At 52.3% G+C, this 26,964-nt stretch overlaps 4 protein-coding genes across 7 annotated transcripts in view; 1 reads left to right on the top strand and 3 right to left on the bottom strand.

The window, feature by feature from the left end:
* The window catches only part of PLD2 (phospholipase D2), a 17,520-nt gene extending 11,177 nt beyond the window's left edge, over positions 1-6,343 (bottom strand). The window contains exons 1-10 of one of the 3 annotated variants that reach the window (XM_031934315.1): positions 6,251-6,343; positions 5,296-5,405; positions 5,064-5,194; positions 4,761-4,903; positions 3,648-3,753; positions 3,491-3,556; positions 3,301-3,359; positions 3,069-3,161; positions 2,823-2,975; positions 1,595-1,744 (exon numbers count right to left, since the gene is read on the bottom strand). In XM_031934315.1, the coding sequence (XP_031790175.1) occupies positions 1,595-1,744; positions 2,823-2,975; positions 3,069-3,161; positions 3,301-3,359; positions 3,491-3,556; positions 3,648-3,753; positions 4,761-4,903; positions 5,064-5,194; positions 5,296-5,404 (1,010 nt within the window). In that variant the 5' untranslated portion in view covers position 5,405; positions 6,251-6,343. Of the gene's footprint in view, positions 1-1,594; positions 1,745-2,822; positions 2,976-3,068; positions 3,162-3,300; positions 3,360-3,490; positions 3,557-3,647; positions 3,754-4,760; positions 4,904-5,063; positions 5,195-5,295; positions 5,406-5,696; positions 5,893-5,957; positions 6,066-6,250 lie in introns of those variants that run through there. The other 2 variants (XM_026449101.1, XM_026449102.2) reach the window with 2 other exon arrangements.
* Positions 6,344-13,920: 7,577 nt separating this feature from the next.
* PSMB6 (proteasome 20S subunit beta 6) lies at positions 13,921-16,280 on the bottom strand. Of its 2 annotated transcripts, none has more exons than XM_023184629.2 (6): positions 16,124-16,280; positions 15,626-15,693; positions 14,854-14,985; positions 14,613-14,742; positions 14,269-14,413; positions 13,921-14,142 (listed from the first exon to the last, which is right to left on the bottom strand). In XM_023184629.2, the coding sequence occupies exons 1-6, from the start codon at positions 16,223-16,225 to the stop codon at positions 14,000-14,002; spliced, it is 720 nt and encodes a 239-aa protein (XP_023040397.1). In that variant the 5' UTR covers positions 16,226-16,280; the 3' UTR covers positions 13,921-13,999. The 2 variants fall into 2 exon arrangements, with proteins under 2 accessions (XP_023040397.1, XP_023040398.1); XM_023184630.1 differs by having other exon boundaries at positions 14,098-14,162.
* Positions 16,281-21,350: 5,070 nt separating this feature from the next.
* Positions 21,351-23,105, bottom strand: GLTPD2 (glycolipid transfer protein domain containing 2). The gene is given in 5 exon segments (XM_023184726.2): positions 21,351-21,888; positions 21,970-22,073; positions 22,075-22,131; positions 22,284-22,290; positions 22,358-23,105. Coding segments are annotated over 5 exon segments (984 nt in total). The 5' UTR covers positions 22,636-23,105.
* A 2,366-nt stretch (positions 23,106-25,471) lies between these two features.
* Positions 25,472-26,712, top strand: VMO1 (vitelline membrane outer layer 1 homolog). The gene is made up of 3 exons (XM_023184665.2): positions 25,472-25,845; positions 25,950-26,065; positions 26,335-26,712. The coding sequence occupies exons 1-3, from the start codon at positions 25,651-25,653 to the stop codon at positions 26,630-26,632; spliced, it is 609 nt and encodes a 202-aa protein (XP_023040433.1). The 5' UTR covers positions 25,472-25,650; the 3' UTR covers positions 26,633-26,712.
* The last annotated feature ends 252 nt before the right edge of the window (positions 26,713-26,964 follow it).

Raw genomic sequence — 26,964 nt, 5'->3', positions numbered from 1 at the left:
TCACGCCTGTAATCCCAGCACTTTGGGAGGCCGAGGCAGGTGGATCACGAGGTCAGGATATTGAGACCAGCCTAGCCAACATGGTGAAACCCCGGCTCTACTAAAAATACAAAAATTAGCTGGATGTGGTGATGTATGCCTGTAATCCTAGCTACTCGGGAGGCTGAGGCAGGAGAATCACTTGAACCAGGGAGTCAGAGGTTGCAGTGAGCCCGGATCGTGCCCCTGCACTCCAGCCTGGTGACAAAGAGAGACTTCGTCTCAAAAAACAAACAAACAAACAAAAAAAATTAGCTGGGTGTGGTGGCACGCGCCTGTGATCCCAGCTACTTGGGAGGCTGAGGCGGGAGAATCGCTTGAACCTGGGAGGTAGAGGTTGCAGTGAGCCGAGATTGTGCCACTGCACTCTAACCTGGGCAACAGGAGCGAAACTCTGTCTTTAAAAAAAAAAAAAAAAAGTTTATATAGGCGAGGCACTGTCCCTCATGCCTGCAATTCCAGTGCTTTGGGGAGGCCGAGGCAAGAGGATCCCTTGAACCCAGGAGTTCAAGACCACACCTGGCTAATTAAAAAAATATATATATTTTACAAAAAATTTAAAAAATTAGCCTGGTGTGGTGGCATGTGCCTGTAGTCTCAGCTACTTGGGAGGCTGAGGCAGGAGGATTATTTGAGCCTGGGAGGTCGAGGCTGCAGTAAGCCACGATCACACTACTGTACTCCAGCCTGGGTAACAGAGCAAGACACTGTCTCAAACAAAAACCATAACAAAATTAATATTGCGTCAGTCTGTGATTTAAAGCAAAACTAATTCAGGGTCACCACCTCCTGGAAACCTTCCTGATATCCCTGCTGTGTCAGGTACCCCCTGCCTGTGCTTGTTACCTTCTACCTGTCACCAGTATGGCAAGTTCACATTGTTTTATGATTTGATCACCTACTTCCCTAACCCAGAGAGGCCTGTGTCATACTGCCAGCACTGCTAGGTGCTTAGAAAATGTTTATTAAGGCTGGGTGTGGTGGCTCACGCCTATAATCCCAGCACTTTGGGAGGCCGAGGCGGGCGGATCACCTGAGGTCAGGAGTTTGAGACCAGCCTGGCCAACATGGTAAAACCCTATCTGTACTAAAAATACAAAGATTAGCTGGGTGTGGTGGTGGGTGCCTGTAGTCCCAGCTACCTGGGAGGCTGAGGCAGGAGAATCGCTTGAACCTGGGAGGCAGAGGTTGCAGTGAGCTGAGATCAATAGAGCAAAACTCTCAAAAAAAAAAAAAAAAAAAGGAAAATGTTTATTAAATGAAGGACTAAATCAGATTTGAGAAGATCATAGAGAACAGAGAGGGTCAGTATGGTAGAGGGGGCTTTAAAAAGTTATAGGAGGTTACAGACGTCAAGGGTCAGAAGAGATGACCAAGTCTGAGGGTCAGAAAGGTCAGAGCGAAATCAGAGAGATCAATGTGGTTAAAGACATAAGGAAGTCACAGGGTGGATCGCTGAGGTGAGAAGGGTTCAGAGGAGATAAAAGAGAAGGTGAAGGACTCAGAGACTACACAGGGGGTCAAGAAGGCCACAGAAGGGATGTCAGTGTCTCACCACCGGGCCATGGTCCCAGGCCGGGGTGGGGCATAGCTGTCATGCTGGTGCAGCTGTAGGAAGTCTCTGCCTGGGCCCCGCGCTAGCTCAGTGATCTCTTGGGCCCACCACCGTGCCTGCCGGTAGCTGCTGCACTTGAGAATCAAGGACCTGGATGGGAACGATGAGATGGACCATAAATCCTCGCCCTCCATACATATGATCTTGCCCAGAGACCTCCCCTTTCTTTCTCACTTCCTCCCTTGGTCCCTAATCACAACTCCACAGAGACAGGGTGTGTATGTATCTGCCTTATTTGTTTATTTATTTATTTATTTTTTGAGACGGAGTCTTGCTCTGTCGCTCGGGCTGGAGTGCAGTGGCCGGATCTCAGCTCACTGCAAGCTCCACCTCCCGGGTTTACACCATTCTCCTGCCTCAGCCTCCGGAGTAGCTGGGACTACAGGCGCCCGCCACCTCGCCCGGCTAGTTTTTTGTATTTTTAGTAGAGACGGGGTTTCACCGTGTTAGCCAGGATGGTCTCGATCTCCTGACCTTGTGATCCGCCCGTCTCGGCCTCCCAAAGTGCTGGGATTACAGGCTTGAGCCACCGCGCCCGGCCTTTGTTTATTTATTTTTGAGACAGAGTTTAGCTCTTGTCCCCCAGGTTGGAATGCAGTGGTGTGATCTCTGCTTACTGCAACCTCTGCACCCTGGCTTCAAGCGATTCTCCTGCCTCAACCTCCCAAATAGCTGGGATTACAGGCCAGCACCACCACACCTGGCTAATTTTTGCATTTTTAGTAGAGACAGGGTTTTACCATGTTGGCCAGGCTGGTCTCGAACTCCTGACCTCAGGTGATCCACCCGCCTCGGCCTCCCGAAGTGCTGGGATTACAGGCATGGGAAACTGTGCCTGGCTGTATCCACCTTACCCACAGTTGGAACCTAGTATTGTATCAGCAACCAGTATTGTACCAGGCACTCAGGTTTGTTGAATGAACAAATGGAATTTCCTTTATGACAGCAGTTCCTTTCCTGGGCTTCTACTAATCCCCTTTCTCTGGGTCCAGTCTCTAAGAGCAGTCCCAAGCATCTGGCTAGACCAGTTCCCTGGTTCAAAACTATGTCCGGATCCAGGGAGGTGGGAAAGCCTTCCTCTCCACTGTGTCTCTCTTACTCAACTCCCAGCAGGGCTGTAGGCTGGCTCACCACTCAGCTGGTGTCTCTCACCCCAGGGAGGCCTCACCTGTGGGAGGTGTCGATCCGCACACCGTACCGTGCCTCCGTGCTCCTTTTCCCCACCTGCACCTCAAAGCCAGGGTCAAACAGCTGAACAAATGAGATGGCACCCGTCTCGAGGCACATGTACAGCAGGAAGGAGTCCTTCACCACCAGCCACCTAGAGCAGAAAGGCTCCCTGTGTTCCTCTCTGCCCTCGCAATTTTATTCCTCACCCCCACTCACTGCCCAGCTGCTCGGTCATAGCCCTTACCTCTTGGACCAGCGATAACAAACTTGGTCTCGGCCACAGCAGGTGAGGCCAGGAACACGGTGGCCACCTGAGCGCTTTCGGATCGTCCCCTCTCTGTGGGACAATCAGGAAGATAGGCTAGATGAGGACTCCAGACCCCCAGCCCACCTCGCACTGCTTGCCCCATTCTCAGGCAGGGAGAAATTAAAAGTGATGTCTACGGATGCCTGGGTGAAGGGGGTCAGACACTCACAGTCCTTTGCAGCCCAGGTCTGGGATAAAGGACAGCTGACTGACTTCCAGGAATTCTGTCTGCAAAGGAAAACAAAAGGCCAGAGGAGACACCTGGCTTTCAGCTCCTCAGGCCCTGGGGCCCCTGGTCCTCCTTCCCCTGAGGGTCTGATAATCCTGCTCCACATCTAAAATCAGCTCCTGGACCTTACCAAAGCATGGTAGTTGCGATAGAAAGACATGGTCAAGAGGCGGTTGAGGTAATTCTCCAGGTATTTCTAAAGTGGAGATGAGAGAGAGAGAGACAGATGGGACCAGAGCCATTTGCACATCCAATGCCTTCCCAGAGGACCTGGCATCTGGTCCCACCTGTTTGCTGGCTGCATGTCTGGTGGAGCCCTCAGGACCTGCCCGGGGTAGAGAGGGCATCTCTCTGTTGGCTGCATCTTGGGCTGGAGAATAGGCAACGGCAAAACTGTGGAAAGGATGGATGAGGTTCAGGTAAGAGCTGGGAGGCTGGGCGCTCTGATTCCCAAAAACACTGGAGATGGGGCTTGGAGGAAAAGAAGAGGCCTGGAGATGGCCAGGCGTGGTGGCTCATGCCTGGAATCCCAGCACTTGGGGAGGCTGCAGCAGGCGGATCACTCGAGCTCAGGAATTTAAGACCAGCCTGGGCAACACAACAGCACCCCATCTCTACAAAATACACAAAAAATAGTTGGGTATGGTGGCTGTGGTCCCAGCTACTCGGGAGGCTGAGGTGGGAGGATTGCTTGAGCCCAGGAGGTTGACGTGAGCCAAGATCATACCAGTGCACTCTAGCCTGGGTGACAGAGGGAGACCTTGTCCAAAACAAAAACAAAAACCAAGCGAGGCCGGGCGCGGTGCCTCAAGCCTGTAATCCCAGCACTTTGGGAGGCCGAGACGGGCGGATCACGAGGTCAGGAGATCGAGACCATCCTGGCTAACACGGTGAAACCTCGTCTCTACTAAAAAATACAAAAAGCCAGTTGGGCGAGGTGGCGGGCGCCTGTAGTCCCAGCTACTTGGGAGGCTGAGGCAGGAGAATGGCTAAACCTGGGAGGCGGAGCTTGCAGTGAGCTGAGATCCGGCCACTGCACTCCAGCCTGGGCGACAGAGCGAGACTCCGTCTCAACAACAACAACAACAACAACAACAACAACAAAACAAAACAAGCGAAAGTCCTAGAATCTGGCAAAAGGAAGGCCCCCTACCCTGGGAATGGAGAGTAGAAAAGGGTGAGGCTGCCAAGAGCATTTTGGGCATCCCGCCCAGCTGAGATGCTGGCACAGAACCATGGACAGGGAAAGCTGAGCGGGGAAAGTTTCCTGGTAACTGGGGTCAGGGGAGGAGCCCAGTGGCCAGAGTTGCAGGGAGGAAAGATTGTGGCCTGCGGCTGAGACAGGCAGAAAGGAGGGTGGGGGCACCTGCCCTCTACAGGAATCAGTGTGATCCCCTCACCGAGCCAGAGGGAGCAGACTCATCAAGACTTTGTGTCTCAGGAGGTCCCGATGCAGCTCCTGAAAATGACGGAACTTCTTCTTGGTTGTCCAGGTAAAGTCGCCGTGAGTCAAGCGGACAGAATACAGAGTGCAGGTTCCCACCTAGGGGTGTGAGGAACTGAATGGATGACCCCTGTGTTGAGTCCCCGCCTCCCCACTCTGGCCAGCCCTCCCTTTCCCTCTTCCCTGGGGCCAGCACAGCCACTTTGGATCCATTCCGGGCCGCCCTCCCTTTCCCCCTCCCTGGGGCCAGTCTGGCCACCTTGGATCCGCTGGTGTATCTTTCGGTGCCCACCACCTGGGCTGTGACAGGGACCCCAGTTGCGAACACCAAGGGGTGCACTTTCAGAGGCTGAAGCTCATAGATGGCCAGAAACGGGTGCATCCGGTCGGCTAGGAGGAAAGAAAGTCAAGGAGTGTAGACCCCCACAGGCCCCAGCCCCCTGGCTCCCCACGCCTCTCCTCCCTGAGGGCCATCCATATTCCCTGTATACCTGGGTCTTCTCCCTCCCTCAGAGTGTCCACCTCATCGGACTCCATCTGGAGCTGGCTGGAGTCCAGTTCGCCCCCAGTGGGGAAGAGGCTCTCAGGGGTCGCCATCATCCTAGGAATATAGGGAATCCTCAGGGAGGCGAGTTGCCCTGCAGAACCCGCCCCCCATCCTAACTCCCGCAGGTCCTCCATCTCTTCCAGGTCCTCCTCTTCCCCCACGGACTCCTGACCGCCCGCCGATGACGCCCGACCAGTTTGCAACGCCCCACCGACCCCTTCGAGCCCCCATGCCCTACCTTAGTCCTTCATCCACAATCCCAGTCCCAGTCCCGCTCCCCGACCCCCGCCCCGTCCCGTAACCAGAGACCCGGGGAACACCCAGCCAGGCCCGGAAGGCTCCGACCTGGGGCGGCACAGCAGCTGCGCGGGGAAGCAGCCCCGGGTGGTCGGGAGAGCGCGGGGCTACGGGGCTTACGCCAGGCCAGGCGGGCCGGGGGCAGGGGTCCAGGCAGGAATGAGGAAGTTACGCGATCCCCGCCGGGGGGAGAAACCCCGAAATCTGAGCGTGCGACTGAGTCTGGAGGCTCTGCAGCCCGAGCCCTTTCCGTCCCCGCCCGATTTCCGGGACCGGGGACCCCTGCGCGCCCCTTCCCGGCCCCCTCACCCTGGCAGACGGAGCCAGCGCCCGCGCGGGTTCCCGAGCCAAGCGAGCAGAGCGGAGCCGGAGCCGGAGCCCACGCCCCAGCAGGCCGGGGCGGGGCTGGGACTCAGGGCCTGCCCTCGGGGGCGGGACGGCCCCCGGCCTCACCTCCGCGGGATTCTCGTCTGTCCTGTCCCGCCCCCGCCGCCCTCGGCCCGCCCCGCCGCCCTCGGCCCACCCCGCCGCCCAGCCGCCCCGCGCACCACCCGGAGCCCGGGGGGCTGCCCTGTGCCCTGCAGGCTCGCGGGGCCGCGCACCTCTCTTGGTGAGACCGGCAAGTGCTGCAAGGCGTCGGGGCGTCCCGCGCCGTCTGTCCTAGCGTGCCCGGCCGCCGCCCGCTGCCAGCCCGGGCACCCCGCGCTGCGCGCATCCTTCCGCTCGGCGTCCGCCCCGGGCCCCTCCAGCCGCGGGCGCTGCCTCGGCCCCCGGGGACACGCGCCTCCGCTGCGGGAGCTGCCGGTGGGTGCTCCGCTCCCAGACCCGCTGCGAGCCACATTTGGCCTAGCCCAGGTAGCGTTTGTACCTGGAAGGAATGAGGGCGTAAAAGGCCCGAGGGATGGTGGCTACAAACCCATTAGTGTATGAAAGCGGGCGTTCTTTCATTGATTCACCAAACATTTATTGCGCGCTTACTCCTTCCCAGACACTGAGCGAATGGTAGTAAGTAAGATTTTTACAGAGCCTGCTCAGCTGGAATTGACAGTCTAGGGGGAAATAAAAATTTTTCGGGTATTAAAATACAAGATACTTCAATCTTTTTTAAAAAGCAGATTTATTTTTCTCTTCTTTTGATAGACATGTGTGTTTCCAGTTTTGCCCATTGTTTTAGCTCCTGTAAACATTCCTGTCTTTGTGTGGATAGTTTTCCTTTATCTTGGGTAACTAGGGAGTGGAGTTGTTCGATCATGTAAGTGTATGTTTAACTTATAAGAAACTATCACACGATTTTTTTCGAAATGGTTGTTACATTCTATATTTCCAAAATCAGTGTATGGTGGTTCCAGTTATTCTATGGCATGGCCAACATTTGATATTCTAAATCTTTAGCGTTGGCCGTTGAATGGATGTCATAGGCACACCATTGCAATTTGATTTACATTTCTCTGGAGATAATGATATTGACCATGTTTCACGTGCTGATTGGCCATTTGCATGCATTCTTTTATAAAGTGCCTATTCAGTCTTTTGCTAATATTTATTTATTTATTTATTTATTTATTTATTTATTTATTTTTTGAGACGGAGTCTCGCTCTTGTTGCCCATGTTGTAGAGCAGTGGCGCGATCTCGGCTCACTGCAACCTCCCCCTTCCCGGTTCAAGGGCTTTCCAGCTGATTTTTGTATTTTTAGTAGAGACGGGTTTCACCATGTTGGCCAGGCTGGTCTCAAACTCCAGACCTCAAGTGATCCGCCCTCCTTGGCCTCCCAAAGTGCTGTGATTACAGGCGAGAGCCACCATCCCCGGACTTTTGCTAATTTTTTCTTTTTCTTTTTTTTCTTTGAGACGTTTCACTCTTGTTGCCCAGGCTGGAGGGCAATGGCGGGATCTCGGCTCACTGCAACCTCCGCCTCCCGGGTTCAACAATTCTCCTGCCTCAGCCTCCTGAGTAGCAGAGATTACAGCCACCGACCACCACGCCTAGCTAAATTTTTGTATTTTTAGTAGAGATGGGGTTTCACAACGTTGGCCAGGCTGGTCTGGAACTCCTGACCTCAGATGATCCACCCTCCTTGGCCTCCCAAAGTGCTGGGATTACAGGCGTGAGCCACTGCGCCTGGTCATAAACTTCTAAAACAGGCAAAAACAATCTATAGTGATGGAAATCAGATCAGTGGTTGCCTGTGGCAGGGTATAAGGAAAAGATTGCCTGTAAAGGGAGGGAACATTCCAGGATGATGAGAATGCCCTATATTTTGATAGGAGTGGTGATTGCATGGGAGCATACACTTGTTAATACTCATGGAACTGTACGTTAAGATGTGTGCATTAAATTGTATGTACATTTTTGCTTCAATAAAGTTCATTGAAAGAAAAACAAGGCCCGGCATGGTGGCTCACGCCTGTAATCCCAATACTTTGGGAGGCCGAGGTGGGTGGATCACGAGGTCAGGAGATGGAGACCATCTTGGCCAACGTGGTGAAACCCCATCTCTACTAAAAATACAAAAAATTAGCTGAGCATGGTGACGCGTGCTACTCGGGAGGCTGAGGCAGGAGTATTTCTTGAACCAGGGAGTCGGAGGTTGCAGTGGGCTGGGATAGTGCCACTACACTCCGGCCTGGTGACAGAGTGAGACTCCGTCTCAAAAAAAAAAAAAAGAAAGACTGTGTAATTCAGGCAGTATGTGTCATCAGCAACCTAACGTTTCCCATGTTGTGGTACCTTCACGGAATGATGAAACAACCCTTGTACAGCTTTACTTACGGGCACTTAGAGTCCTTGGCTAGGATGCTCTTGACTAGAGGGTCTCTGACTAGAGGGCCAGAGCCTCGGCTCTGGCCACCCCAAACTGGCTGAGGGCATCGATGCTTGGGGACATGCTTCAGAAGCTCAGTGTACTGGTTAAAAGAGTAGATTCTGGCTAGGTGTGGTGGCTGATGCCTGTAATCCCAGCACTTTGGGAGGCTGAGGCAGGCGGATCACTTGAGGTCAGGAGTCTGAAACTAGTCTAGACAACATGGTGAAAGCCCATCTCTACTAAAAATACAAAATATGACTGGGGATGGTGGCGGGCGCCTGTAATCCCAGCTAATTGGGAGGCTGAGGCAGAGAATCGCTTGAGCCCTGGAGGCAGAGGTTGCAGTGAGACAAGACTGCACCACTGTAATCCAGCCTGGACAACAGAGCAAGACTCCATCTCAAAAAGAAAAAAAAAGAAAGTAGATTTTGGGGTTAGACTGACTCAAGGTGAGGGTTGTGAGGTGGGCATGGTTCCTACTGTGCTACTAACTGCCTGTGTGACCTTGGGCAAATGACCTTGCCTCTCAGTGCCTCCTTTTTCTCATCTGTAAAACCAGGATAGACTTACCACCAAGGGACTTACCGCAAAAGATCTTTGAGGCTGGGTGTGGTGGCTCACACCTGTAATCCCAGCACTTTGGGAGGAAGAGGCAGGCGGATTGCCTGAGGTCAGGAGTTTGAGACCAGCCTGGCTAACGTGGTGAAACCCCGTCTCTACTAAAAATACAAAAAAATTAGCCAGGCATGGGGGTGCACACCTCACCTATTCTGGAGGCTGAGGTAGGAGAATTGCTTCAACCCGGGAGGTGGAGTTGCAGTGAGCCAAGATTGCGCCACTGAACTCCAGCCTGGGCGACAGAGCAAGACTCCTTCTCAAAAAAAAAAAAAAAAAAGAAAAAGATCTTTGACATGATTAAGTGAAATGAGATAACATGTAAAAGTTCCTAGCATTTACCTGACACAGCATAATTAATCAATTACAACCATCTTCATAACAGAGGACAGGAACTATCAGACCATTTAATGAGAATCTAACATTTCCCTGGATAATAAAGTTTCTTAGTCTAAAAAAATAGAGTATTCTTTAAAAGTCTACATCTTGGGCACTCCAATTCTCATTCTAAAATACAAACGAATCCCCAGCAGTGTCCAGCCTGGTGCCAAGTTGTCAGGCATTGCTATAGTGAAATTTTACTGTATCTGTCACAGCACCTCTGCATCTGTCCCTGCCATGTCACCTCTCCCAACCACCTCCTGCTTCTCCATGGGGATCAGAAAGGACCCCCAAATTAATGGGGCATAAAAATAGGTGTCTGAATGGGAGTATACCCCCACCCCTTTCTTCCTCCCTCCTCTCCCCATTCCATCCCTGGCGCCTATAATCACCAGGCGGTCTGAAGCTAAGTGGTAGTTTTGCCCATGGTGGGGGGGCTTGGAAACCACACCCCTCTCCCGGGGGCCCTCCTGGCCATTCCCAGCTCCAGTCGCCTCCACTGTTGAGATGGGTCTGAAGGGGGCATGGTGTTTCCCATGGTGCGGGTGCCGGAGACAGCGGGGGACTGAAAGAGGAGCAGGTATGGGGTAGACTGAGGGTAAAGCGGGGCTGTCAGGCAGTCAGACAGACAACTGCATCGCAGGGAGAGAGAAATGCTCAAACCAGCAAAAGGAAAAGGCACATTTGTCTCCCTGGGTGGGAGGTGGGTCACCAAAGTCCTCACAGGACTGGCTAAATACTTTGTGGGGCCCAGTTCGAAATGACTAAGAGGGGCCCCTCGTTAACAATTTAAGAATTTTGGCCGGGCGCGGTGGCTCACGCCTGTAATCCCAGCACTTTGGGAGCCTGAGGTTGGTGGATCACGAGGTCAGGAGATGGAGACCATCCTTGCTAACACGGTGAAACCCCATCTCTACTAAAAATACAAAAAACTAGCCGGGCGTGGTGGTGGGCGCCTGTAGTCCAGCTACTCGGGAGGCTGAGGCAGGAGAATTGCTTGAACCCGGGAGGCAGAGGTTGCAGTGAGCCGAGATAGTGCCATTGCACTTCAGCCTGGGCAACAGAGTGAGACTCTGTCTCAAAAAAAAGAAAAAAAAAATTTAAGAATTTCAAGATGGTGATAGCAGAACCCTATGCCAAGCATGGCGGCCCTTTTGAGTCTGGGGATCCTATGCAACTGCACAGGTCACATGCGTGTGAGCCAGCTCTGCTTGCTCTGCAACAGTTCCTCTCCCTCTCCCTGCTGCTGTCAGCAGCGCTCCTCACCGGCCCCCAGGCCCCAGGTGTCTTCCCTTCTTCCCTCCTCAACCCTGGGTTGGGGGCAAGGGAGGAGGTGAACCCTGACCTACAACTTCCTTCTTCCCCTCCAATCTTTTAGGCCTGAGTCCTGCTGCCCCTCCAGATCCCAGTCCAGCTATAGCCCCCATCATGGCTGAGGGAGGGGTACCCTCGCCGGGGCCTGGTGCCTACTTCAGCAGGAAAGCCCGACTCTCCTTTCGCCACCAGCTGCATGACATAGCATCGGCCAATGACTCCACCATTTGAAGGGGACAAGGAGCTGAACCTCCAGGAAGGCTTAGCAGGCTTCCTTCCCCAGACTTCTCAGCGATCCTAATGTCCACCTCCCCAAGTCCTTTCTAACCTTCTCATTAAATGTGTTCGTAGTTGCTAAGTGCTGTGTGTGTGTGTAGGGGAAGTAGATGGGGCCAAGGCTGCAGGGCTGGGTTATGGGGCTGAGATGGGAAGTGTTACCTATGGTGGGAGTGAGACAGAGGAATGATGAATATGAGGCAGCTCATCTCATGCAGAGCCCAGGTGTGACAAGTGGGAAAGTAAGAATTGGCTGACATCAAGCTTGAGTTGAGTGTGCTGAAGACAGTCTGGGGTGGCTGGGGGCTGGGCAGGATGGCAGATGGGATGAGAAAGCGTATTCATTCGGTAAATGCCGAGTATCTACCCCTGCCAGGCATGGAGGAGATATCAATGAACCAGGAAGAAAGAATTCTCTCTTCTCACTGAGCTGACTTTCTAGTGGAGGGAGGGAGACAATCATACACAGCTAAACAACTAAGTGAACCCAAGACAGTGATATGTGCTGCTGTGAAGAAAATGAAACAGGGTCACGTGAGAGTGGGACTGGGAGTGGTGTTTCTTCAGTTTCAGGTGGTCGGGAAAGGCCTTTCTGATGAGGTGACATTGGAGCTGAGAGCTGAATGAGTAGCAGCCACGTGAAATCGGGGAGCGATGTGTCAGCGTAGGTTTACTAGTTCCAACAAATGGCCATCTCTGGTGCAGAATGTTGACAGTGAGGGAGGCTGCCCACGTGGGGAGAGGAGCACATGGGAAATATCTGTATTTTCTACTCCATTTTGCTGTGAACCTAAAACTGCTCTAAAAAATGAATTTTAGGCCGGGCGCAGTGGCTCACACCCATAATCCCAACACTTTGGGAGGCCCAGGCAGGAGTTTGAGACCATCCTGGCCAACATGGTGAAACCCCGTCTCTATTAAAAATACAAAAAAATTTAGCCAGGCGTGGTGGTGGACGCCTGTAATCCCAGCTACTCAGGAGGCTGAGGCAGGAGAATCGCTTGAACCCAGGAGGTAGAGGTTGCAGTGAGTTGAGATCGCACCACTGCACTCCAGCCTGGGGGACAGAGCCAGACTCCGTCTTTTTTTTGTTTTTATTTTTTTTTTGAGATGGAGTCTCGCTCTGTCGCCCAGGCTGGAGTACAGTGGCCGGATCTTGGCTCACTGCAAGCTCCGCCTCCCGGGTTTACGCCATTCTCCTGCCTCAGCCTCCCCAGTAGCTGGGACTACAGGCGCACGCCACCTCGCCCGGCTGGTTTTTTTGTATTTTTTAGTAGAGACGGGGTTTCACCGGGTTAGCCAGGATGGTCTCGATCTCCTGACCTCGTGATCCGCCTGTCTCGGCCTCCCAAAGCGCTGGGATTACAGGCTTGAGCCACCGCGCCCGGCCCAGACTCCGTCTTTAAAAAAAAAAAAAATTGCGGGGCTGAGGCGGGTGGATCACCTGAGGTTGGGAGTTTGAGACCAGCCTGACCAACATGGAGAAACTCTGTCTCTACTAAAAATACAAAATTAGCTGGGCATGGTGGTGCATGCCTGTAATCCCAGCTACTTAAGAGGCTGAGACAGGAGAATCGCTTGAACCCGGGATGTGCAGGTTGTGGTGAGCTGAGATCACGCCATTGCATTCCAGTCTGGGCAATAAGAATGAAACCCCGTCTCAAAAAAAAAAAAAAAAAAAAAAAAAAAGGCCAGCTGTGGTGGCTCACGCCTGTAATCCCAGCACTTTGGGAGGCCGAGGCAGGTAGATCACAAGGTCAGAAGTTCCAGACCAGCCTGGGCAATATGGTGAAATCCCATCTCTACTAAAAATACAAAAACTAGCTGGGTACAGTGGCACGCGCCTGTAATCCCACCTACTTGGGAGGCCGAGACAGGAGAATCACTGGAAACCAGGTGGCGGAGGTTGTAGTGAACTGAGACCAGGCCACTGCACTCCAGCCTGGGCAGCAGAGCAAAACTCCGTGTCAAAAAAAAAAAAAAAAAAAAGGCTAGGCACAGTGGCTCATGCCTGTAATCCCAGCACATTGGTAGGCTGAGGCAGGAGAATCACTTAAGCCCAGGAGTTTGAGGTTACAGTGAGCTATGACAGTGACACTGCTGCCTGGGTGACAGCATGAGACTCTGTCTCTAAAAAATACATAATAAAATTAGGCCTGAGGTGAGGTGGCGCATACTCGTAGTCCCAGCTATCAAGCTCCTTTATGTCCCTGGCTTGAATGGGGACAGCTTCGGAGGGGCCAGAGTTCATTTTCTGCCTCTCATCCAAGGGGCTGATCACACGCCCCCACCATGGGAATGGTGGCTTCCAGAGCTGGCCAAAAGCACTCCTGGTGGCTGTGCTCTCCCACTCAACAGTCATCTGAAATTCCATTTGCAAACAAGGCCCACCTTTCTCCCAAAAGCCAAGGAAGTCACAGTGCTCCTGCTGATCACAAGGTGAGGTGATAGAGGTTCAGTGTGGAGAGAGGGCACCATGAGGCTGGGCTGGAGGAAGCTGCTCTTTGTGGACTTAGGAGCAGTAGTCACCCATGGTGACTGGCAGGAAGCAGGCTGAGGAAGGTGACTCCAGTTTTAGTCAGAATTCCGAGTTCCACCTTGGGGTTGAACAGGGAGCGGGTGTTGCTGGTACCCCCAACACCAACCACAATCCAGTGGTTCAAGGACCTGGATATGGTGGGGGAAAGAAAGTTTGGGGGAAGGTGGTTTGGAGAAGAGGTTTGAAAACCACCCATGTAAAAGCTTATTGGGGAATCAAGCATTCATAAAGTCCTTTCATTTCCTCTCCAACTCGCTCTGAGTTCAGTGCAATGGTTTATACAAATAGGAATGGGCCAGACAAATTCAAGCTTGAAGTCAAAAAAAAAAGAACCCCAAAGTATAAAGATTCTCTGTGACAAACTTTATTAAATTTTGCATCAGTACGGGGTATCTCTTATTGCATACTAGAATCCCAGGATTCAGGGGGGCGGTAAAGTGGCAATGGCGAATTTGGGTATCTGGTCTCCCAAAAGTACTTGTCGCTCTACCCCTGACTCTGCAATGGCTGCCAGGCGGATCACTCCTCCACTGGAGCCATCCCGCTCCATGGCCAAAGCGAGAGCTGTGGATAAAAGGAGAAAGCTGGGTTCAGAGTCAGATGCTGGGATCACTGCAAGGAATGAGGAATGTTGGCCTAGCTTGGGTAGCTGGGGTTGAAGCTCACAGGCCCAGGAGCCTAAGCTCTCACCATTGGCAGTGAATTGCAGACACTCCTCCTTGGTCATGCCTTCCCGGTAGGTAGCATCCACATAGCCATAGATGTAGGAGCTCCCAGAGCCTCCAATGGCAAAGGACTGCCTTACCATCATACCCCCCATAGGCACTGAGTACACCTGCCAGATACAAGGAGAAGAGTTACCAGTCGTATCCTCCCTCCAACACATGTACGTTCACCTGTCCATTCTGCTATTGGTCTGAGGAACGTTAATAGTAAGAATAAGTGAGGTAGAGACTGGAAAGAAAAAGAAAATGGTTGGGGAGAGGATAAAAGGCCTGGCTCAAGTGTGCTCTGGTCGGGGGTGGGGATCTGACCTGCCCCCCTTCTTGAGGGTCCCAGCCTGCGATGATGATTCCCGCCATCAGGTCTTCTCGGTATCGGTAACACATCTCCTTAAAGAGGCTGGCTGCTGTGTGGACCAGTGGAGGCTCATTCAGTTCAATGCTAGAGGGTCAGAGAAGTCACAGAGAAAGTTTCAGGACCTAGAAGTCGGCCATTTAGCTCCTCAGCTTCCAACTCCCTTCAGATACTTGCCCCTCCCCTGCCCACAAGCACCTGTGGAAACCGAGCTGGTAAGTAACAGCATCAGCTACTGCCTGGGTATCAGCAGCTGAGCCTGAGCGACAGCAGAAAATGTGGTCGTGAATAGGAGTCAGCTTGTCAGTCACTCGATTGGCGATGTAGGACCTGCAGGATGGCAGAATAGTGAGGAAAGGAGCCCACCTGTCTTCCACCTCCATCCCATCACTACCCACTCTCTTAGGGCTCAGGGATAGGATGTCCAGTATTGCCTGTTTTCCCTTTTTCTTTGAGATGGAGTCTCGCTCTGTTGCCCAGGCTGGAGTGCAGTGACGCGATCTCTGCTCACTGCAGCCTCCGCCTCCTGGGTCCAAGCAATTCTCTAGCCTTAGCCTCCCAAGTAGCTGGGACTGCAGGCGTGCGCCGCCATGCCCGGCTAATTTTTGTATTTTTTAGTAGAGACGGGGTTTCGCCATGTTGGCCAGACTGGTCTTGAACTCCTGACCTCAGGTGATCCACCCGTCTCGGCCTCCCAAAGTGCTGGGAATACAGGGGTGAGCCACCGTGCCTGGCCTCCAGTATTGCTTATTCTCATCCAAACGGAAGCAGACTGGAGAACAGACTTTCGTAAGGATTCCCCTAAAGAGTGAGGGGAACTAAAAGTAATAAAAGCTGGGACAAATCTTAATCTCCAGAGAGAGAAGAAACCTCTCTTCCCACAGTGGTCTGTGGAGAATTAGGGTGGGCTGGCAGGCAGGAAAGGAAAAGGAAGATGGGAAGACCTTTCACAAATCTGTCCTGAGCTCACCCAGTGGTTGTTCTGGAGTCTGCCCCCAGAACCACGCCCCCGTCAAATTGCACGGCCATAATAGTAGTCTGGGAAAAGGGAAAAAGGAGTGAGTCCACATTCTCCAGCATACACAAACCTCAATGATCTCTCTACCTAGTTCCCAAAATACAAAATCTGTGCGTCGCTGAACCATTTTCAAATCTTACAGGGGCCTCAGTCCCCGCAGAATACCAGAATGCCAACCCTCAAATCCCAAAAGACCCATCCCGGACTTAAGCCCAGGATCTTCACTAGCCTCGCAGGATTCCAGAATTCCACATTTCAGCCCACCCTCCACCTCCTACTACGAAGCTACCGCACCACTCCACCATCCTCGGGGTGCCTCTCCCCATTCCTGGAGTACAACACATTCTACCTCCCCTCCGCCCCTGCCAGATCTCTCAACCCCACTCAGGCTTTATCTTCCCATCGCGTCAGGCCTTGTGCACATCCTATGAATCCCGAGTCCTTCCTCACCCCAGTGGAGACTTCTCGGCTTTCCCAGTCTGGGGTGAAGGCCTCCGGCCCCCAAGCCGGTGCCGGCCCGGCTCCCCGAGCAGCTAGTAGGGTGGCCGCCATATTTCTCCTCCGGTACTGCCTCAAAGCAACTGTCGTAAAGCGCTCTGTCACGCTCTTTGCTTGCGCTTTGAGGCCTTCTGGGAGCGAAGCTACTACGAGGTTGACGGCAGAAGGGAAAAGAAAAGCACAGTAATGCATGGGAACGGTTCTTTTGCGACAGTGAGCACTTGATGGCAGCGTGGCAAGCAACACACACAAGAAAGTCTGAAAAAAAAAAACATCCTGGCCGGGCGCGGTATCTCGCACCTGTAATCCCAGCACTTTGGGAGGCCGAGGCGGGCGGATCATGAGGTTAGGAGTTCAAGACCAGCCTGGCCAACATGGTTAAACTCCGTCTCTAGTAAAACATACAAAAATTAGCCGGGCATGGTGTGGCGCGCCTGTAATCCCAGCTACTGGGGAGGCTGAGGCAGGAGAATCGCTTGAGCCCAGGAGGCGGAGGTTGCAGTGAGCGAAGATCACGCCACTGTACTCCAGCCTAAGCGACAGAGCAAGACTCTGTCTCAAAAAAACAAAACAAAACAAAAAAAAAAAAAAAAAACAAAAACAAAAAACTGTTCTAGTGGCTTGCGCCCTACCGATCTTATGGAGCTGCAGGCCAACCTGAGAGTCTTTGGGTTAAAGTGACCACACCATGTTTTCATTTCTTTTAGTTATATACTTAGGAGTATATGCTGGTAGAGGAATTTATGGGTTTTATAACTGTATGTTTAACATTTTGAGCAACCGACAAGCTGTTTTCCACAGAAACTGCACCATTTTACATTCCTACAAGCCATGTATGAGGGTTCCAATTTCTCCACATCCTCACCAACACTTGTTATTGTGCATTATTTTAGTTATAGCCATTCTAGTGGGTGTGAAGTGGTACCTTGTGGTTTTCTTTTTCTTTTCTTTTCTTTTTTTTTTTTTTTTTGAGATGGAGTCTTGCTCTGTCGCCCAGGCTGGAGTGCAGTGAGGCAATCTTGGCTCACTGCAAGCTCCGCCTCCCGGGTTCACGCCATTCTCCTGCCTCAGCCTCCCAAGTAGCTGGGATTACAGGCACCCACCACCTCGCCCGGCTGGTTTTTTGTATTTTCAGTAGAGACGGGGTTTCACCGTGTTAGCCAGGATGGTCTCGATCTCCTGACCTCGTGATCCGCCCGTCTCAGCCTCCCAAAGTGCTGGGATAACAGGCTTGAGTCACCGCGCCCGCTGTTTTTTTTTTTTTTTTTTTTTTTTTTATTGTTGAGTTGTAAGAGTCCTTTTTAATATTCTAGGTACTAGAAACTTATCAGATACGTGATTTGAAAATATTTTCTCCCATTGGATTGTCTTTTCATGTCCTTCATTGGTGTTCTTTGAAGCATGAAAGTTTATAGTGCCGGCTCTTACATTTTTAGGTCTGTGGTCCATTTTGAGTTAATTTTTGTATGTGATGTGAAGTAGAAGTCCAAATCCATTCTTTTGCATATGGATAGGCAGTTAGTTGTTCCAGCACCATTTGTTGAAAAGACTGTCTCCCCACTGAATGATCTTGGCACTCTTGATAAAAATCAATTGACTATACTTATATGGACTTATTTCTGGATTCTCAGTTTTGTTTCATTGATCTATATGTCTGTCCTTATGCCAGTATCATATTGTCTCGATTACTGTAGCTTTGTAGTACATCTTTCTTTCCTTCCTTCCTTCCTTCCTTCCTTCCTTTCTTTTTTTTTTTTGACAGAGTCTCGCTCTATTGCCCAGGCTGGAGAGCAGTGGCATGATCATGGCTTATTACAACCTCCACCTCGCAGATTCAAGCAATTCTTCTGCCTCAGCCTCCCAAGTAGCTGGGACTACAGGCGCCTGCTGCCACGTCTGGCTAATTTTTGTAATTTTAGTAGAGACAGGGTTTCACCATATTGACCAGGCTGGTCTCGAACTCCTGACCTAGTGATCTGTCTGCCTCGGCCTCCTAAAGTGCTGGGATTACAGGCGTGAACCACCATGCCCGGCCTGTAGTACTTTTTTCAAAATTGAGGTAAAATTCATATAACAAAATTATTTTACAGTGTACAATTCAGTGTTATTTAGTACATCCACCATGTTGTACAACTATAACCATTTATTTATTTATTTATTTTGAGATGGAGTCTTGCTCTTGTCGCCCAGGCTGGAGTGCAGTGGCACGATCTCGGCTCACTGCAGCCTCCACCTCCCGGGTTCCAGGGATTTTCCTGCCTCAGCCTCCCGAGTAGCTGGGATTACAGGCGCCTGCCACCACGCCTGGGTAATTTTTATATTTTTAGTAGAGATGGGGTTTCACCATGTTGGCCAGGCTGGTCTCAAACTCCTGACCTCGTGATCCACCCGCCTCAGCTCCCAAAGTGCTGGGATTATAGGCATGAGCCATTGAGCCTGGCACAGCTATAACCATTATCCAGTTTTTGAATGTAGTAATTTATAGATTCAGGAAATGTGAATCCTCCAACTTTTTCCTCCTTTTCAAGAATATTTTGCCTTTTCTGGATCCTTTGCATCTCCATTGGGATTTTAGGATTAGCTGTCCATTTCTGCAGAAAAGGCTGTTGGGATTTTGTTAGGGATTGTACTTAATCAATTTGTGGAGTATTGTCATCTTAAAATGTCTTATTTTCATAACCTGTTTTTTTTTCTCATTTATTCAGGTCTTCCTTAATTTCTTTTAACAGTGTTTATAGTTTTTGATATGTAGGTCTTGCATTTCTTTGGTTAAATTTGTTCCCAAGTATTTTATTCTTTTTGATGCTATTATAAGTGATGTTGTCTTTTTAATTTCATTTTTGGATTATTCATTGCTAGTACATAGAAAGACAACTGATTTTGGTTTTGATATTGTATCCTGCAACTTCATTGAACCATTTATTAGTTCTTTTTTGTTTTTTGTTTTCGAGACAAGAATCTTACTCTGTTGTCTAGGCTGGAGTGCAGTGGTGCAATCCCATCTCACTGCAACCTCTGCCTCCTGGGTTCAAGCAGTTCTCCTGTGCACACCACCATGCCCGGCTAATTTTTGTATTTTTAGTGGAGATGGAGTTTCACCATGTTGGTCAGGCTGATCTCGATCTCCTGACCTCCTGATCTGCCCGCCTCAGCCTCCCAAAGTATTGGGATTACAGGCATGAGCCACCGCGCCGGGTCATTTATTAGTTCTAATAGTTTGTGTCTATATTCTTTAGGGTTTTCCTATATAAACCATCATATCATCTGTAAATGGAGATGGTTTTATCTCTTCCTTTCCAATCTGGATACCTTTTATTTCATTATCTTGCCCAGTTGCTCTGGCGAGTTACTTCAGTACAATGTTAAATAGATTGGCAAAAGCAGACATCGTTGTCTTGTTTCTCATTTTAGGGGAAAAACTTAGGGAAAAGTCTTTCGTCATTGGCAGTGCTGTTAACTTGGTTTTTCATGGATGCCTAGGCAGGGGAAGTTCTCTTCTATTCCTAATTTGTTGATTGTTTTTGTTCTTTGTGTGCTTTTTTGTTTGTTTGTTTTGTTTTTTGTTTTTTGAGACAGAGTCTTGCTCTGTTGCCCAGGCTGGAGTGCAGTGGCGTGATCTTGGCTCACTGCAGCCTCTGCCTCCTGGGTTCCAGCGATTCTCCTCCCAAAGTGTTGGGATTACAGGCACACGCCACTGTGCCCGGCTAATTTTTGTGTATATATATATATTTTTGAGATGGAGTCTTGCTCTGTCACCCAGGCTGGAGTGCAGTGGCCCGATCTCTGCTCATTGCAAGCTCCACCTTCCGGGTTCACACCATTCTCCTGCCTCAGCCTCCCAAGTAGCTGGGACTACAGGTGCCCACCAGCACGCCTGGCTAATTTTTTGTATTATTAGTAGAGACGGGGTTTCATCGTGTTAGCCAGGATGGTCTTGATCTCCTTACCTTGTGATCCGCCCCACTTCGGCCTCCCAAAGTGCTGGGATTACAGGCGTGAGCCACCTCGCCTGGCCTCATTTTTGTATTTTTAGTAGAGACAGGGTTTCACCATGTTGGCCAGGCTGGTCTCGGACTGCTGACCTCAGGTGATCCACTCGCCTCAGCCTCCCAAAGTGCTGAGATTACAGGGGTGAGCCACTGCGCCTGACTGTTGATTGTTATTATTTATTTATTTGAAAAGGAGTCTCGCTCCCATCGCGCAGGCTGCAATGCGGTGGACGTCTCAAAAAACAAACAAACAACAACAACAAAAAAACCCAGAAGGGTCTGGATGACGAGGTTTTTGGTCTGAGGACCTGGAAGAATGGAAGTGTCATTCACTGAGCCAGCAAAGACTATGGAGGGAGAATTTTCGTGGGGAGGGCGTATTGGAGCTTAGTGTTGGACGTGGTAGGTTTGCTGTGACTAAGTGACATCCAAGTGGAAATACCTAATAGGCAATCGTATATGTAGGATTCTGGAGTCCAGGAGAAAGTAGATTGAAGTGGTGATTTGGGAGTTATCAGTGTATGAAATGTCAGGGTCTTTCATGTTCACTGCGGGAGTGGCCGTGTGGAGCTGAGCAGTTGCTTGGTGTGAGGCATGACGCACATGCGCTTGGGTAGCTGAAGGGTGAGGGTGCCGTTTATTCACAGAGACAGGGAACACAGGAGAAGGTGCAGTTCTTGGGGGGATGGTGGTGGGACTAGTGTTGGAGGCGTTGCGTTTGCAGTGTCTATGGAGTGTGCAGGGTGCTTGCTGTATACTTGGCTGCACAGGGGTGAAACTCAGGGAGAAGTCTGAGCTGGAGACTCAGCGTGTGGTTGGCAACCAAAGCCACGGGAGTGACTGCGATAGGCCGGGGAATCATGAGTCTCTCGGCTGCCGGGAACAGAGATGACACATCTTCTCACATTCGTTTTTTATTTCCCTTAAGCGCCTGTCGTCATCACACAAAACGCCCTTCGTCGATGCTGCCAAATACTTTTTATTCCTCACAGCTCCTCCCGTCTTTCCGAGACTGCGGACAGAGGGAGCTCAACGCCATTCCCTGCCGGGGGCAGCCCTCGCCGCCGCGACGTCCCGGAAGAGGCGGGATACGGAGGCGGCCGCAGCGCGGGCTGCCGGGCTGACCCCGGGTTGCGCGGCCGCACCCCGGGCGATCCGCTCCGTTCCCGCCGGTCCCCGCAGCCGCCGTCCTAGGTCAGCTGGAGCAGGCCGCGCTCGGCCAGCAGGCTCTGGGTGCGGTTGTAGACGTCCTCCAGGGTGCCGGCGGCCCGGATCAGCGCGGCCCGCGCCTCTGCCTAGGTGGTTCCAGGACACGCCAGCTCCAGCAGGCGGCGGCGACCCGGGAAGGCTAGGAAGGCGAGGCGGGCGGCCTGACGGACCAGCCAGGGGTGATGCGAACCCAGGGCCGCGCGGTAGGCGTCGCTGCACTGCACTCCCGGGTCCGGGCCTCCCAGCGCGCCGGTCGCCACCCGGTGGAGGCAGAGCTGGGACCAGCGCAGCGCAAGGTGCTGCAGGAGCAGCGTGCGAGAGCCCGAGCTCCCGGCCGGGTCCTGGGGGACCGCCCCCAGCTGCTCCAGCAGTCCCGCCCGCTGCTCCCATGCCGCCATGGCCGCCAGCGACGAGTAGTGCTCCGCGTCCGGGTCGTGCACCCGAGCCTCCAGAGATGTCACCTTGGTGAAGGCCTCCCTAGTGGCGAAGGCGAAGGCTGAACCGAGGGGAGTCAGGAACCTGCGGGCGAGATGCTTTGGGAGAATGGCGATGTAGCCGCCAAGGAGGCGGGGACCGGCTGGGGGGCGGGAGGCCACTCACTCGACGAGTGCCCTCCATCCCGCCAGGTACGGCGACAGCCTCACATCCCTTTCGGGTTTCAGACTGGCGTGGAACGGCCTCATCATACGGCCCAGCGTCCCCGTATGGGGCCAGACACGGAGGCTGTTTCCTCTCCGGGGCCTCCAGGGGTCCCGACTCCTGCTGGACGTGGTGGGGAGACACGATGGGAAGAGGTGGGAGCAGATTCCGCCTTGAAGAAATTGTTCCGAAGGTTTAGCTGGTGGCTCTTCTGCTGTGCGCTAGCTTCCGACGGGAGAGGGGAGACCAGGGGGAGGACCCGCCCTTCGCCGGACCCTCAGCCTGGCTCCATGTCCCCCTGTTCTGGTCCCTCCTGGAGCTCCCGCGCCCAGCCCTGCGCCAAGCGTACCTGGAAGGGCGCGTTCCCCACGGAACGCAGGCCCGTGCCCCGGGTCCGCAGCCCGAGCGGGCGCCTGGGGACAGCAGAAGAGGAGCGGTGAGGGCTAGAGGAAGAGGCTTGAGTCCTGAGGGCCTGGACTCCGGGGTTCCTCCCGGAGCAGGTGAGGGAAGGGACAGCTCACCTAGGCTCCGAGCACTGAGATAAAGCAGCAGCAGCGCGAAGGCAATGAGAGGAACTGAGTGGTTGAACCAGTGCCGCAGGGCTGGGGGCCGCACGGCCACCCCCATGCCTGCTACTGGGACCACCGCCACCTTACCAGCCTCTAGCCAGTAAGTGTCCCTCCACCTCCAGGAGGGGAGAGAAGCCCATGGTGCCCTGAGGGGCAAAGGGTTAATAATTAACCTACTAAGGCCCCTTCCCCTGTGCCCTTCGCCCCAAAGGGCAGCTACCCCGGGTGCGAGGAACCGGGTGAAGGGAATTTGGGGGATTCGATAGCAGTGACAGATCAGTGCCTTTCCCTTCCCTGTAGGGCCAGCTGTAGTAAGAGGCACTCTGAGTCTGGGAAGAGAGGTAGGGGCCAGAACAGCTCCCCTACTGAGCAGTGGTGTGGGCCCTAATTCACTCTGGTCTTGAGTTCTCTCCACTGTAAATTGAGGATAATAATAGGTACTTTGCAAGCCTCATGTGTGGATTAAATGATAATGTATGTGAAAACACTAAATGGAAAAGCTGACCACAATTGCCCTATAAATATTAAGTTCAAGCATCGCACGCCTCTGGAATCCAGGGAACACCCACTTCTTTCTCTCTCTCTCTCTTTTTTTTTTTTTTGAAACAATGTCTGGCTCTGTCACCCAGGCTGGAGAGTGCCGGCTAATTTTTGTATTTTTTTTTTTTGAGACGGAGTCTTGCTCTGCCGCCCAGGCTGGAGTGCAGTGGCCGGATCTCAGCTCACTGCAAGCTCCGCTTTTCGGGTTCACGACATTCTCCTGCCTCAGCCTCCCGAGTAGCTGGGACTATAGGCGCCCGCCACCTCGCCCGGCTAGTTTTTTGTATTTTTTAGTAGAGACGGTGTTTCACCGGGTTAGCCAGGATGGTCTCGATCTCCTGACCTTGTGATCCGCCCGTCTGGGCCTCCCAAAGTGCTGGGATTACAGGCTTGAGCCACCGTGCCGGGCCTAAATTTTGTATTTTTAGTAGAGACGGGGTTTCACCATACTGGCCAGGCTGGTGTGGAACCCCTGACCTTGTGATCCGTCCGCCTCGGCCTCCCGAAGTGCTGGGATTACAGGCGTGAGTCACCGCTCCCAGCCGGGAACACCCCTTTCTGAATTATCTATCTTATCCCCAGAAGACTTTGTCTTGACCTGCATACATGACCTCTCGCAATCATACTGGATACATGACCTCTCGCAATCGTATATACACACCAGGCTTTATTCTTTTGCATTTTTGTGGTTTACTTTTCAAAACTCCAGATTGGCTCTTCAATCATTCATTGCACCAAACTTTGTTAAGTACTTCCTCATGTACTAGGCTTCGAGAATACAAAAGTGCCTTCACAGAGCTCAAGGTCCACTGGGGGAGAATTTATCCTCTGTCTCCCCCCATGGAATGTGAGCGCTGATGACAGGGGCCTTGTTTTTCTTGCTTACAGCACTTGGACTATTGCTTAAGCCAAAACATATTATTGCTAAACAAATAGATATTGAATAAACAAAGGAGTGTATATGAGGGGCAGGTAAATCAGGGGTTGTGGCCCCCTAACAAATTTAGCCAGGCATTTTTAGGCTGGGCACGGTGGCTCACGCCTGTAATCCCAGTACTTTGGGAGGCCAAGGTGGGCGGATCACCTGAGGTCAGCCTGGCTAACATGGCAACATCCTGTCTCTGCTAAAAATATACAAATTAGCCAGGCGTGGGGGCGAACGCCTATAACCCCAGCTACTGGAGAGGTTAAGGGAAGAGAATCGCTTGAACCCGGGAGGCAGAGGTTGCAGTGAGCTGAGGTGGCATCACTGCACTGCAGCCTGGGCAACAGAGTGAGACTTCATCTCAAAACAAACAAACAAACAAACAAACAAACAAACAAACAAGCAAACAAACAGACCAACCAACCAACCAACCAAAAACATAGTCAGGTTTTCTTGCTTTTTGTTTTGCAAATTAGGAGTCCACCTGGTGGTCACAGGGGGAAAGGCATTCTGGGAAAGGATATAAGGATACATACAGAAAGCAATGGAAGAAACAGCATGATCTCTTCTTAGGGGTTCTTAGTCACCTGTCCCCAAACTTCTTAGAATTATTCCTGTTGGGCTGGGCACGGTGGCTCACGCCTGTAATTCCCAGCACTTTGGGAGGCCAAGGCAGGCGGATCATGAGGTCAAGAGATCGAGACCATCCTGGCCAACATGGTGAAACCCCGTCTCTACTAAAAATACAAAAATTAGTGGGGCAGCGTGGTGGTGCGTGCCTGTAGTCCCAGCTACCAGGGAGGCTGAGGCAGGAGAATCGCTTGAACCCAGGAGGTGGAGGTTGCAGTGAGCCAAGATTGTGCCACTGCACTCCAGTCTGGGCAACAGAGAGACTTTGACTCAATAAAATAAAATAAAATAAAAAAGAATTATTCTTGTTTGTGTGTATCTTCTTCTAAGGTGGGGTGGGGTGTCCCAGATTCTCAAGGTGTTAGGGCCCTGGTCTCTCAGAAGACCTCTCAGAGGAGGAGGAGACTTCTGAGCTGACAGGAGATTTCTCAGCTTCTCCAGTTCAAGGATTCTTGTCCTATCCTCATTTTGATGTCCCCTCACATCCTGGAGGTCTCTGGGTTGCCCTTGACCCATCCTGTCCCTGGTGGGACTCCTGGGAGGTCACTTCCATCCCTGGCCCTGGTCTCTACTCTGTCTCTGCTCTCCCTGCTGGAATGTTTGCCAGCTTGCTTGGCTGTAAACCTAAGGCAAGTTGCTTGCCATTTTTGAGCCAGTTCCCTCTTCTACAAAAAAGGAAGGATAAGTCTCACCTCCTAAAAATTGCTGTGAGGGTTAAATAAAACACTGCAAAGCGCTAACTATAATTCGTAGCCTGTGGTAAATGTTCAATAGGTGATGGTTATTTCAATTCCCGCTATCTCACTGCCCCTCCTCCCCTAGCTCTGGGAGCCTCTGCCTCAGGCAGCAGGAAATAGGGTTCCGGGAGTGGATTAGTTTTGGGTTTCACTTAATCTGGGAGGCCCTTCCGCAATTGGAGCCCTCACAGGTGACAAACTGATATAAATCTGCTTAGGAGGCCTGATTCAGAGTTGCAGGATGGAGCCAGGCGGGGGAGCCAAGCTGCTGTGGCTGCTGCTGCTTCTGCGGGCGACGCATTTCCCATGTGCACAGGCAGATGGCTGGAACGGCTACGCGGCGGTCATCGAAGTGACCAACGGGGGTCCCTGGGGCGACTGGGCCTGGTCTGAGATGTGTCCTGACGGATTCTTCGCCAGCGGGTTCTCGCTTAAGGTTGGGGCTCAGGCTTAGGTCCTGGAGAGGGTGGAGATGCGTGGGACCATCCAGCCAAGGATGATAATTCCGTGACTCGCCCTTGCTCTTCTCATCATACCCAGGTGGAGCCTCCCCAGGGCATTCCTGGCGATGACACTGCACTGAATGGGATCAGGCTGCACTGCGGGCGCGGGAACGTCCTAGGCAACACGCACGTGGTAGAGTCGCAGTCTGGAAGGTGGGGCACAGGGGTCTAGGATCCCTTGGGGTGATGGCATGTCCCTTACCCTCTATTACATACTCCGTCGCGGCAGGCAGGCTGGCTCCTCCAGAGCTACCGGGCAATATAGACGCGGTGGGGGGAGGGCAAGGGATGGATGGAAGACTCCCCCTCTGTCAGGGAGCACCCAGCCCACCAGGTCATACACAGCACTTGGCTTGGAAAGTCTCAAGGGCTTGGTGAATGGGGGCGCCCGCAGAGGCAACGCATCTCCCTTTCCCTTGCAGCTGGGGCGAATGGAGTGAGCCGCTGTGGTGTCGCGGCGGCGCCTACCTAGTGGCTTTCTCGCTTCGCGTGGAGGCACCCACGACTCTCGGTGACAACACAGCAGCGAACAACGTGCGCTTCCGCTGTTCAGACGGCGAGGAACTGCAGGGGCCTGGGCTGAGCTGGGGAGACTTTGGAGACTGGAGTGACCCTTGCCCCAAGGGCGTGTGCGGCCTGCAGACCAAGATCCAGGGACCTAGAGGCTTCAGCGATGACACTGCGCTGAACGACGTGCGCTTATTCTGCTGCGTCAATTGAACGGGGCCGCCGCCACCGCCGCTCTCTCCCGGGCCAGGAGGCTAGTCTCACTTCCTGCTATTAAAGCTTCTCCGAATTGACTTTGGTCTCGCTTGTTTTTATTTTATTTTATTTTATTTTTCTTATCTTATTTTATTTTATCTTATTTTATCTTATTCTGCGCTCACTGCAAGCTCCGCCTCCCGGCTTCACGCCATTCCTGCCTCAGCCTCCTGAGTGGCTGGGACTACAGGCGCCTGCAACTGCGCCTGGCTAATTTTTTTTTGTATTTTTAGTAGAGACGGGATTTCACCGTGTTAGCCAGGATGGTCTCGATCTCCTGACCTCATGAT

This window comes from Piliocolobus tephrosceles, chromosome 16 (genome assembly GCF_002776525.5).
Source record: "Piliocolobus tephrosceles isolate RC106 chromosome 16, ASM277652v3, whole genome shotgun sequence".
Lineage (NCBI taxonomy): Eukaryota > Metazoa > Chordata > Mammalia > Primates > Cercopithecidae > Piliocolobus > Piliocolobus tephrosceles.
The sequence above is the reverse complement of the archived record's forward strand: the minus strand, read 5'-3'. Positions and strand labels throughout refer to the sequence as shown.

What these genes read in the sequence shown, in the direction of transcription:
- PSMB6 (XM_023184629.2), bottom strand. Translation starts at nt 16,225, where the DNA reads ATGGCGGCCACCCTACTAGCTGCTCGGGGAGCCGGGCCGGCACCGGCT. An exon ending in GCCGAGAAGTCTCCACTGGG is followed by an intron (nt 15,694 to 16,123) that starts GTGAGGAAGGAC and finishes CCCTTTTCCCAG; the next exon opens with ACTACTATTATGGCCGTGCA. An exon ending in GACTCCAGAACAACCACTGG is followed by an intron (nt 14,986 to 15,625) that starts GTGAGCTCAGGA and finishes GCCATCCTGCAG; the next exon opens with GTCCTACATCGCCAATCGAG.
- VMO1 (XM_023184665.2), top strand. Translation starts at nt 25,651, where the DNA reads ATGGAGCCAGGCGGGGGAGCCAAGCTGCTGTGGCTGCTGCTGCTTCTG. An exon ending in CCAGCGGGTTCTCGCTTAAG is followed by an intron (nt 25,846 to 25,949) that starts GTTGGGGCTCAG and finishes CATCATACCCAG; the next exon opens with GTGGAGCCTCCCCAGGGCAT. An exon ending in GTAGAGTCGCAGTCTGGAAG is followed by an intron (nt 26,066 to 26,334) that starts GTGGGGCACAGG and finishes TTTCCCTTGCAG; the next exon opens with CTGGGGCGAATGGAGTGAGC.